This window comes from Neolamprologus brichardi, chromosome 13, assembly GCF_056152115.1.
Source record: "Neolamprologus brichardi isolate AB-2024 chromosome 13, ASM5615211v1, whole genome shotgun sequence".
Lineage (NCBI taxonomy): Eukaryota > Metazoa > Chordata > Actinopteri > Cichliformes > Cichlidae > Neolamprologus > Neolamprologus brichardi.
Genome location: NC_142116.1, coordinates 15,145,096 through 15,157,732, shown reverse-complemented (window position 1 = coordinate 15,157,732; position 12,637 = coordinate 15,145,096). Strand labels below are relative to the sequence as shown.

Genomic DNA, 12,637 nt, shown 5'->3' with positions numbered 1-12,637 from the left:
ATCAATTACAGCACGTAAACATATTTTTCTATAAATTAATTTCCAGATGCAGCATCTAAAACATTAGAATGACCTTAATGGGGATGTAGCTTTGAAAACTGAAACTAAATCTTGAAAGGGGGAAAATACTTGAAAGATGGGGAATGTTTTAAGACTCCCATATTCGTTGTGCTTGGAGTTTAAAGATCTATTGATAGATTTTTTTAAAAAAAAATTAAATCTTCCGTTCAAGTCTAGTATCAAAAGCAGTAAACTGAGGTGAACAAATACTGCAAATACTTTAATCATGTGGATATTGACCATAACTTGACCCATTAGACCTTCATTTATGTCTGTTATGCATATTAAACTACAATATACTATTAGCAGTTGCTCTTAAGGGGTGTAAGATTTTTACAAGCAGGGTGATAAGCTCACGCTGTAGACTAATTCTCAAAAACACAAGAAGGAGAGAGCGAGACACTGTAATCACCCAAATCGCATTAAATTGCCAAATCTGTACTTTTCAATTCTGCATCAAACTATTTTGGTCAGTTTAATTGCTTTTATAGTCCTTCAAAACTGCCTAAACATTTTCATTTATCAGTCGCTATATTAATCTTATTGGTGCGTGTAATATGGAGATATATTCAATTCGGGAGATATTTCGCGGTCACATTTAGACAAATCCACCTGGCCTCAGCAGCTTAAGGAAAGGCAGTTAACGCTCAGACCGGTAGGGGGCGGTAAAGCAGCAATTGCTATGTACCAGCTGCCGTAAAAAAAAAACAACAACTCACTGAGGAGGAAAGAAGAAGAGCAGTAAATAATCGATGGCAGCCGCCCCATTGCGTTTTGTGGTTTCTACCGTTTTGATGAGGTTTGTTGGGAATGAACAAATAAGCGTACTTGGGTTTAATATGTCAGGAGTAGCACAAAGGCCTACTTTGTGCCACCAAGAGTTTAATGTCGCACACATATATATATAAAACAACTTCTCAAACTTGTCACGAGACCGTCGTTAAACAGTTTTGAAAGAGTTTGTTTACATTTATTTCATTAATTCACATACTTCCAGTCCTTTAAATTTCATAGCGAATTTTTAACACACTTCTTTTTCTTTCACAGCTTTACAGAATAGCATTTTGCATACAATAAAATGTCTACATAAAACGGTTTAGTCAGAGTTACCTCTAACTAAACCAGCTACAACACCAAAATACAGCTTACTAAATATGATCATGTACTCTTAAAAGAGCTGCTTCCGCTGCTGCGTGACTATTTTTAACTACTTATGTCTACTTAAGTCTTATGGCAAAATTTGACAATGAGCGGTAGGATATCTATTAAAAAAACCGTTTCCTTGTAAAACTCCACAGCAGAAGCGTATTTTAAGGTCAGCACACATTTGGCAACAGTTCCGTTTTTCTTTAGTACTTTTTATGTCCATCTTTATTCTTGATGACAGATTTCTTCTTGTTCAGTTACTCTTTGCTAGAGAGGTTGTGTTGCTCTGTTTTCCTCTCCATAGGCATTCTGCTGGATTCATGCAGAGCGCACACTTGCCAGGTCAAAGTTCTCACTTTTCTTCTCATGAATTTAACCGTCTGCTTTGGACCGTTAGGGTGCTTGAATATGCCTCACCTTCTTGTTTTCTGTAGACCAACAGAAGCGTGTGAGGTGTATCGATTCATGACGCCATCTATAGACGACATTTCCCCAACACCTTTTGCATTCATGCAGCCACCTCTGTGCTTTGTTGTCAGGATAATGCATTCACTGTGGTAGTGCTGGCCAGGTTAAATCCAATCATGCTCGACTGTTATTGGCAGCTTAAACAGAATGCATTTATTGAGAGAGTTTTGAATTGTTTAACATTGAAGGCATGTATTTTATTTGTGCATATAACATATGTACATTTTTTTTATTTAATACCAGCAACACATTTAAATGTCAAAACTGGGATGTCCACCAGCGCCGTATCACCCCTTCTGCTCTTTTAACTGCTTAAAGTTTGATTCTTTTTGGCTAATTCAATGGGTCACGGGGCATCAGCCTCCATCCTTGAAAAGCACATAATGTAGATGGCGGCATATGTTGCTGTAAAAGCTCTGTACATCGTTAGCAATAATGGTGCCTTCACAGATGTGCAAGTTAAATGTCCCATGTTCACTAAAGCCTCTCCATACCCAAGGCTGTTGACAAGCCAGATGGTCCCTCTCCTTTAGTCTCAAGGATGTTTTGTCCATGATTTTTAAAAACAAAAAACTTTGGATAAACCACATTAAAGAGTTCCTCTTTGTGTCTGTCCATCTTAAATGAGCTCTATTTCATGTTTATATTATGTTTGTATTATGTTTTCTGTCATCAGATGATGATGAAGCTTTTAACTTGCATTTGTTGTAGGGACAAAGTGCAATCAATGAGAAGGTAAATGCAGTTTTTCAAAAGAGTTCTTGTACCCATGCAGCAATTTCCACTACAGAATTATATCTGTTTTCTGATGCAGGGCCTTCTGAGTACCCAGAGGTCACAGCTATTTGATACTGGTTTTAGGCCTTGTCCTTATGCATAGAGTTCTCTCTACAGTCTGTGAGTTATTTAATTTTTTAATGGTTTAACATGGCGTGTATCAGGGGAATATACACATTTCTTTATCTTGTCTTTTTCATGTGTGGCCCTTAATCACATGCCAAATAACGAAGCAAGGAAACATGAAAAAAAAGCCACACTTTTAAAATGCTAATGTGCCTCTTCAGATGATTGCCATTTATGTTTATAACTGTCAATCATGTCATGCTGCTATGTCATAGTATGCATTAATTGGTGATTTTATTAGGTACAGCACACTAGTACTGCATTGCTTTAAGAGCTGTCTCAATTCTTTGCATAGATTCAACGAGGTGCTGGAAAATTTGCTCTGAGTTTTTCATCCATATTGGCACGATACCATCACTCAGTCGCTGCAGATGTGTTGTCTGTAAATCCATGATGTGGATTGAGCTCTGATGACTGTGGACATGATTTGAGTACAGTGAACTCATTCCCATGTTCAAAAAAGAAAATAGTTTGAGATTATTTAAGCATTGTGAAATGCTGCAAGTAGCTATCAGAAGATGGGTAATGCTGTGGTAATGCGATGGACATGGTTCGCATCTCTTTCAGATTTCAGAATGTTGTGTGTTCAGAGATTATTTGAGGTTATTTGAGTTACTGTATCCTAATTATAAGCTTGAAGCAGCCTGGCCATTCTCCTGACCTCTGGCATCAACAAGGTATTTTCACACAGAGAGCTGCTGCTCCCTGAATATTTTCTTTTTTTTTTTCTTTTTTAGACTATTCGCTATAAACCCTAGGAGTGGTTGTGTGGGAAAATCCCAGCAGATCAGCAGTTTCTGAAACACTCAGACCCATCTGACACCAACAACCATCTTAAGTAAAGAATCACTCAAATCACTTTTCTTATAGTCCGTTTAATTTCAACAAGTCGTCTTGATCATGATGTTTACATGTCTAAATGCACTGAGTTGTTAGATAGATATTTGCCTTAACAAGCAATTGAACCTAATAAAGTGAACAGTGCGTGTCCGAATGAATAAAATGTGAGTAAGTGCACTATTTACTTGCCTGTGAGATGCTATCTGAGAACCGTAGATGTGGGAATTCTTTGCAAGTTTAAATTGAGTTATAAATTTTATTTTTAAAAATTTCTGAGTACTCTTTCATGGGACGGTAAACCCCTCCACATGTTTACTTCTGAAAATCGTCAGCCTCTCTGGCATGTTAATTTTTCACCCAGTCATGTTACTGTTTAACCTGATTAGCTGTGATATGTTCCAGCCAGTGGTTATTTTTAAACATTACACAACCTCGTTCTATCTAAACAAATATGTTGCCGGCATCAAATACATTTTTTTAATTCCCCTTTTTTTTTTGCTCTTACCTTCAAATGTTATCTTTTATGCTATTTACAATTAGAGTATTTAAATGCTCTGAAAATAACTGCTTCATTTACATTTTACACAACATCCTAACTTTATAATTTTTCTTTTGATTCAGGATGATTTCTTTCTGGAGACTAATTGCTGAAGTATTTTCAAGTTTTAAAAGCTTTTTAAAGTTCAGCTGCAAAACATTTTCTCCTTCAAAAGGAGGAGAATAGATTCATTAAATGATAGATTGGGTTTTGAGTGAACCCTAATACAATATATGTAGAGCTGACAGGAATAAGAGGTTGGTTGTTCAAGAGGAAAATCACTCTGCAGTCATTTTGTTAAGCAATTCGTCATTTAAATCATTTATTTAACAAGAAAAGATGCCATTTTCCTGGTTTTCTTTACCTGGTTTCATGTTTTTGGTTGTCGGGATTTTCCATGTTCTGTTCCCTTTACCATTTTACCATCTTCGGATATTTTATCAAGAAAAAACCTTTATTGATTAGAGGGAGATAATCGGCAGATAAACTGGAAATAGGAACACTGGTTAGTTGCAGTACTACTACAGTTATTTATCTTTTTCATATTGGCCTTGAAAAGATCATTTGCTTCTGTGAAATAAACTCAGCACCCACCTTCAGTATGCTGTTTTCCCACCCACACTACACACTGTCTCAACATTTTGGATTACCACAGCCTTGTGGGAAGTTCACAGTGAAACAAAGGAATATTTCTTTTACATTTTGGTATTAATTTGGTAATATCTTTAAATGCAACTCACAAACGCTGTATTTTATGTCCATTTATGCCCCCCTCCCAATGTCTTCTAGGACCATAGCAGCACCACACACACACACACCCCACACTACTCTCTGGGCGAAGATCCTCTCATGAATGTGACTCTGCATCGAGTCGACATTTCTCACTATTTGTCTGCAGTTAATTCAAAAACTATGTCACATTACATGATAAGATTTATAAAACCCCTAGAATGTCCATTCATATTACAAATAAACACATCTTACAATTTAGCTGATATTGTTCTCATCTTAATTTGGTGACTTACTGCAAGCCTAATTTGTGTGAGAGTTCATGTTTACATTGCGTGTGTGTGTCTGTATGTGTAGAAATAGATTCGGTTTTAAAACACACCTTTGCAAAAGGATACAAAATTATGTTTAAAATTGTCCTGTTACAAAAAAAGCATATTTTACTACCCATATTTTGATCCTTTGGATCCATCTACCTTCACAAACCCTTACAGGGTCTGCAGCATAGAAGCGTTTCCATAGCATGAACATGCTGCTGCCAGGCTTCGGGTTGGGCAAGGTGTGCTTTGCGTTATTTTGCAGTGTTTCCATCAGATATTGTATTTAACATGGTAACCCTGCAGCCCCTTTAAAGCTGCAGTATGTCTTATGTCGGACTGTCACGCTTGTACCTTTTCTCACACAGACTTCAAAATTTTGAGGATGGATTTACAGCAATGCTCTTTGATATCCCCATTTCAAGGAATTTTCTGTGCCTGGGTGAGGCTGCCTTTTAATAACCTTGTTGTGTAAATGTTTTAGTACAGTCACGTCAGATATGCGACCCAGAGGCTAGAAACTGGTTAAGTTTGGCCCACTGCATAGCTTTGTAAATTGTAAAAACTTTGTGCAGTGAAGTCATTACCTACTCCAATTTTTCAATAAAAAACACTTTTATTCATTTTGTATTGCCAGTTTTACTACATAGAAGTTTACCTATATGGAAAGTATTAGTAAAGACATAAAATAATGTTCTTGTTCCAAATATCAATATTTTGTGGCTTATGCAATAACATAAACTGGGAGGAGTGGGATAAAGGGTGTCTTACACTTGGGGGTTGGTTTTATTGATTTTTCTTTTCCTTTTAAAACTTTTTTTTTTTTTAAAAATGTATTAATTTATTTATTTATTTTTACATTTTTAGTATTTACTTGTTTAAACAAATAGGAAAAAACATTGGAAACATTTTTATGCAATTATTTTACTGGTTGGTCTCACTTGCAATCACACTGGGCTGTATGTGGCCTAAGAGGAGTTTGACGATTTATGTTTAGTAGTTTTTGAAACCAGTAACTGACCCTGCAGTATTTAAACTAAAATCGCTTACTACACCAGTAAAATGTTACACAAGAGACCTTCATTCAGCTTGGTTACGTATATATCCTTGATTTACCTAGGTAAATGTTATTTAGAGAGACCTGGCAAAGAAGGCAGGAGAAATATATGATAATATAACAAAGAAAAAATGGCAAACACTAATATCTTTAAACATACACAATAACAGATCATTACAAGAGCAACTTGGTCCTTTAAAATTGATTTTAACTCCCTCAGTTCTGATTGTTTCAGCTCATTTTGTAGATTATTTCAGGATAAAGGGACAGTGTATTTAAAAGCATTTTTTCCTAATTATATTCTGTCTCAAAATTATTGCAAGGGCATAGCCTATAATGGTTGTGATTTTTACACATATACACACACAAATAGGTGCACTGGGTGTATAACTAGCCCAAGCAGTGATGTCCATGATTTCCAAGCTAATAATAAAACATAAAGAACAATGGTACTGGTCATAAAGAACACCTTACCATCACAAAAAAAAAAAAAAAAAGTTGCAGAAATCAGGTGTTTCCACACCAGGAGCAAGAAATAAGATTTATTCCTAAAAGAAAATTGATTATATTTCAGCTTGGTCACAAGCTTTTCAGTTTGGGTTTAAAAGACATTTTTGATCTGTAATGATGCCTAAATACTTGCCTAAATTGTGTCCGTTTCAATTTTACCCCCTTGAGTGGTTTTGATTTTAGGCAAATTTGTTAACTCTTTGCTATTTGAGAACATCACCACCTTGGATTTGCCTTCATTTAACAAGCATCAGAAATTTGAGGGCTTATATGACTCAAGGAGTCATATAAGGTCTCAAAGATAACTGTGTCATCTGCATAAAAAGAAAATGCAACATTTTTATAAATTTTCACTAATGTTAGTTGCATAGAGAAAGAGAGGAGTGGTGCTAATATAGAGCCCTGGGGAAGTCCACTGGATACTGGGAGAAAAGAAGAAGAAAACGCAGTAAAGGGGCCGTACTATGTTCTAGCTGACAAGTAATGTAAAAGCCAACTTAAGCATTTGCAGACAAGCCAATGTTGGGTTGTCCATTTAGGTGTCATGATCAAATGTGTCAAAACAGATCACGAAAAAGAACAGCACAATGTTTTGTGCAGTCCATTGCACTATTATACATTCACCACATTAACAACAGCTGTTATTTTGCTGTGCTGGTTTCTAAAACTTGACTAATGTTGGAAAACAGTAGAATCTTTGTTAAAAAAAATATTTTAGTTGTTCATTGATAAGTCTTTGAAAAACCTTTGCTAAAACACCATTGGTAAAATTGGCCTGTAACTGATTGGTAATTTCCTTCTAATAAAAGGAGAACATAGGCAGATTTCCATATGACAAAGATCTCATAGTTTGAAAAGAGAATGTTAAAAATAGAAGTAAGTAGTTCTAATATAAAATCTCTCGTCAGCTTGTGAAAATAAGGATTAAGTTGATCCAGACCTGCAGATTCAAGGGGAGAGGTCTGAGGAGAAACACCCGTGAAAGATTTTAGGCTTACCCACATGATCAAAACACAAAATGAGTGAATAACTTTAGGAAGAATGGGGTTTTATCCCTTTTATTGGCGTTTCTGTTAATTTTTTTCCCCCTTGTCACCCTTCATATATTCAAATAATAACTGATACTTTGTCTTTATAGCAGTGACATTGTTGTTTTAAATAATAAATATGCCATTAGTTCTTAAATTCATTGTATTTTTTTTTTTTAGTCTAGTCTGTAGTAGCTTGTGTTTCTCGGTAGCTCAGCAACGTGGTTGCCGCGCAACACCGAATCTACTGTTCTGAGTGGCGCGTGTCTCTTTTACGTTCAGTTAATCAGCAGATTGGACGCAGGTGTGCGTTTACCGAGCAAGTTTTAACCCGGCATATAATGCGAAGTTAGACACTCAGAGCCGAGACTTTCTTTTATAAACTTTGGACCCACATGTTTTGATTCAAGATGTTTGCCTGGTTTTTTGTTTTTGTTTGTGCTTCGGCCGCAGAACAAACCATGACCGGGGAACCCCGAAGTGTTCCGGTTAACGACACCAGGGTTTTGACGGCAGCTCACTTTGCTGTGGCTGAATTCAACAAAGTCAACGCAGGAGAGATGTTCGCTTATAAAACTGTGGCGATAACATCGGCTAAAATTCAGGTAAAACTTCCTCAGAAGTCACAACCCAATATTCAGTTAAAATATACGAATAGGTGGTGATGTTTTCTGCAGGTAGTTGCGGGAATAAAGTACATTCTGGACATGCTGCTGGGGCAGACTGTGTGCAGCAGAAGCCACGCTGCTGCGGACAGCGAGCCATGTGCTTTCCAGTCTAGACGCAAGGCAAGTTCAAGAACTGGGTGGTGCATAACACAATGCATCATAACCCCACTAACTCCCCCTCCCCCCCCCCCCCCCCCTTTAAAAAAAAAAAAAATTTTTCAAATGGGATAGTAGTTAAATGTACTAATTTGCCATTTGTTTCAGGAGTACCAGTGCCACTTCGTCGTTGTAGAAGTCCCCTGGGAGAAATCACGTGTTCTCTCTAAAAATGAGTGCCACCAAAATAAAAGCTAATACACTCATACTGTCACTTTTGGTGTTTCCAAGTAAAGAGTTATCAGTGAGCGTTGTTTTAGTCTGGTCATCTCAACTTTCAGAAAGAGTGCCAGTTGGTGTACTGCCACTCTAAATTTATAATAGCATGATCATAAACCATGATTTCATTGGCTCTCATTTATGTCACTTGTACCAACACAGAGATGATTAAGTTCAGTGACCTGCGCTCCCTCGGCATTGTATGGGGTAAAAAAAAAAAAAAAAAAAAAAGCATAATTATTCCAGTGAGTGACCGGGGGCAGCTTTTCTGTGCCTCATCTCTCAGTGTGTGTCCTGGCAGCTGTAAGGACCTAGTTGCGTGTTAGGCTTGGTCAGACACATGGCTGCTAAACTGAGACGAGGCTACACCTCCACATATAACCACGGTCTCCAGAAGGGCTCTGTATGGAGGATTACAGGCATTTTTTCAGATTACTGCTCAGCAAGACTGAACTGTCTGCCACTCTGACCCCCTTTTTTTTTTTTTTTTTTTTTCCCCCCCTAAATGGGGGGTGGGGGGGATAAACAGATCACCATGTGTGAGAGTAAATACAGGCAAACAACAAGGGGGTTGGTAGGGGGATTATCAAATTATGGTATGAAGATGTGTTGTCTGGGGCAGCAGTGGTGTGTGTATAAATATATCCATATTTCTGCTGCATTTTGCTCAAGATGAAATTTGGATAAAATGTGTCTGCAATGTCAGTATATGAGATATTGCTGAGTGGCGTGGGGACCAATGAGACTGCATCTGTTTGGCTTTGATTACAGTAAAGAGCCGCACGGATAAGCTGTTCACACACCCTCTCACCCAGCTCATAATGTCTCTAATCATGGATGTCTTAATCAAACTGAGCAAAACATAAAGAATTGGCTGGCACAGTGTATTAGGTAGCAGGGGTTAGGAATGTGGGGGAAGGGGGGATACTCCTTAATTTGGGATGACTAACACTGAAGCTGTAGTGCCAGGAGTATGCCCTGTCCATCTGCCATCCCACTCACCCGCCCACTGACACACTAACAGGTGCGTGCACGCAGATACACGCGTAGTTTCCATGCACGCGCTCACATACTCCACCCGCTCTCTGGCCCTACCCCTGTCCTCACTTAGCCTGTTCAGCAGATGGTGAGGGGTAAGGCTTGTAGGCCCCCCTCCCAACTCCAAGCCACCAGCCCATCACCCCTTATTCCATCTCCCCCCCCCCCCCCCCCCCCAAGCGAAAACCACCCCACCCGTCTTTGTGCAGTTGCAGAGCCTGAGTGCTGAAAGGCGAGCCTCAGCTTGTCCCCCCCAACAAATCCTTGGCTGGCTGCCATTGGCGGGACTCAGTCAGGTGTCCTAATGCTTCAGTTAGGGGAGGAAACGCTGGTTAATCTGCCCATCGCGTGCCACTGGCCATGGCCTGGCCTCTTTGTGTCTGGCACCCCTCTGATCAGTCCCTCCACCCCTTCATCTGTCTTTCCCCCATCTCTTCCAACCCAGTTTCTCTACCAGAAGACGGTATCATCCTTTCTTAAAGATTTACCCCTCTGTCTTTCAAGATGAGACCACATTCTCTATAAAATACAGTTGGTGCACTTGTCCGCCATCCTCTCTGATGAATGAGACCTTTTTGTTGTTGGGATCTGTCGCTACACTTTAAAAAACCCCCACAAAATCACACAAAACTGCTGACTCATCTTAGGCCTCTGGTATACCTGTGTGTGAACCTTACAGGATAATTTATTATATAGTTCTTATTATAACTTCTTATATTTCTCATCTGGAGTAATGCGAATAATCAGGCTTTTCAGTGCATGCCATGAGTTAAGAGCCTTCCTGCCATTATTACATTGTACATATTCCTCTTGAAAATGCAGCTGAATCATGCTGACTGACCTCATTCCCTTATTTTAATCCAATTTCTTGCACATAATTGCAAAATAATATAAGATAATTACATCAAAATTACTTCTAAATGACTACATAAAGTGGTCTGTGACAGACCGATTAATACATCAATACAGGCCTGCTGCATGAATGAATGGGAGTCCACAAGTATAAGTGATTCCTTTCTGTTGTGGTTTTATCCTCTTTTCTTATTTCAGATTTTCATATTTGCTCTTCCCTGTGTGATCCCAGGGGTTTTCACCTGTCTCGTAATACTGAATGCAGCATCCCCCCCTTCTTTGCTCCTGGAAGGTGCACTGCTCTGATTAGGATGAATGATGCTTAGATGCGGTTTGGTGGAGGTTGATACGGTGTGATTGCGTAACCAGAGAGAAGTCGTTACCATTCGACCTCTCCTGACCTCGTTTTGATTGACCCTTTGGGTTGGTCACTGCTTCCGAGCAAAAGGCAGGAGTATAAGGTCAGAGTTCAAAGTATCGTCAGCTGTGCTGTCATGGAAACAGCAGCATTTGCCCTTCTAGATGGTCAGTTTGAATTCAAGGACAATGGTTTGTTTAAAACTGAGTTTTGTTTTCAAAAGTGCATGGTTTATGTAACAAGAAATAATCTTAAGACATTAACTCTGTAGACTGAAAATATTGAAAAGCAGATGTACGTCATTGTTCCTAGTGGTGCTTTCTGGGTTGTTTTGAGGATAATGTGGCTGTAAATCATTCTGAACTTCTTTTACCTGCCTTTTTCTCTGTTTTACTTGGTTGTTGGATTTCCATTATTTGTGCAGAAAGGCATAGATTCCCCTTGTCAGTGTTGTGACCAAAGCTCTGAGTCCGCCATTGTGGTCAATCGAAACACACCCGTGGTTTGTTTTTCCACTTCCTGTTTGTGACCAGTGTGCAGGGTTTCCTTGCAATCAGTGCTGCAGCAGGGGGGAAATCAATACTTTGAATGTAATGTGTGGCCAATGGAATAAGAGAATGATTTATGTAGGGATGGGTACTCCCTGAATCAGATGGGACTTGTGTGGCCGGATGAATGAAGGAAAGGAGGGGTGCTGGCACAGCGACCCAGAAAAAGAACTATAAAAGGTTTTTAAAAAAAAAAGTGTGTTTTGCTGCTCTTGATCGTGGCGCCGCTCCTCTTTTTTTGCTGTCCCTCTTCTCTCTTTTCACCTCTCCAACATGCAGTGCTCTCTGACTGTCCCGCCTAATCCTAGCACCGTAGTATTATGAGACTAAAAACCAACAGGATACGCACACACACATGCCATACACACCAGGAGTTTAGCAGGTTGTAGACCACCAGCCAGAAACAGCATATGTCCCTCTCCCCTCCAGATTAACGAGAGCATGCATGTTAGTATTACGATACAGTGAGAAAGGAGGGGATAGGGGCAAGGAGTAGAGAGGGGTGGGAGATGAAAGGTAGTGGGAGAGTGTAGGAGACTGGCAGACAGACCAAGATTCAGAGGGAAACACGAGGTGAGAAGCGCGAGAACAAGTGTGCGAGGGAAGGAGGGAGAGAGCAAGTCTTGGAAAGAGACGGAAAGATGGAAGTGTGGAGGCGGGAAAGAGTGAGAGATGCGAGGACATAACAACCATAGAGAAATGTGTGTGTATGTGTTTGCTTTATTGCGGTGGCCCCACCTACCCCTCCATCCTGTTAAGGAGGCACAGTCCGAAGGAGGAGGGGTAGGATGGTAGGATCCCCTCCCTCAGCCACCAACACACACATACTCTCTCTCTGGCTCATACACACACTCTGCTCCGTGAGGGAGCAGTCGCTGAAGAGCTCTGGATAGACATGCGAGGTTCTGCAGGTGTCCCACCCTTCTCTCCTGACATGGATGCTATAGGAGGTACTATTTGATTATTTTTCTTTTCCCTTTCTGCCTTGTGAGCAAATTCTTTTTAAATTTTCTTTGGGTTTCCTCTTTCTCCCTCTCCGTTTGAAGATTTCCCCCTCTTCATGTTTCAGAGTAATCCGTGAGCCTCTGCTGTTTGTGTGAGATTGCATGTGCGTTTGCATGAGGCTGAATGTGTGCTTGTAGGTATGGTTGTTTACAAGCGCCACTGTAGCCGCAGGTCTGACAAGTTTAGCAGAGTGAATT

The 12,637-nt window shown here is 39.6% G+C and overlaps 1 protein-coding gene across 3 annotated transcripts; it reads left to right on the top strand.

Moving 5' to 3' along the window:
• Positions 1-784: 784 nt before the first annotated feature.
• On the top strand, positions 785-8,626 carry LOC148099916 (cystatin-like). Of its 3 annotated transcripts, none has more exons than XM_087849707.1 (4): positions 785-859; positions 8,050-8,201; positions 8,274-8,384; positions 8,529-8,626. In XM_087849707.1, exons 2-4 carry the CDS (start codon positions 8,058-8,060, stop codon positions 8,616-8,618), a joined length of 345 nt encoding a protein of 114 aa, XP_087705833.1. In that variant the 5' UTR covers positions 785-859; positions 8,050-8,057; the 3' UTR covers positions 8,619-8,626. The 3 variants fall into 3 exon arrangements, with proteins under 3 accessions (XP_087705833.1, XP_087705834.1, XP_087705832.1); XM_087849708.1 differs by lacking the exon at positions 785-859 and adding an exon at positions 7,031-7,048; XM_087849706.1 differs by lacking the exon at positions 785-859 and having other exon boundaries at positions 7,840-8,201.
• Positions 8,627-12,637: the final 4,011 nt, after the last annotated feature.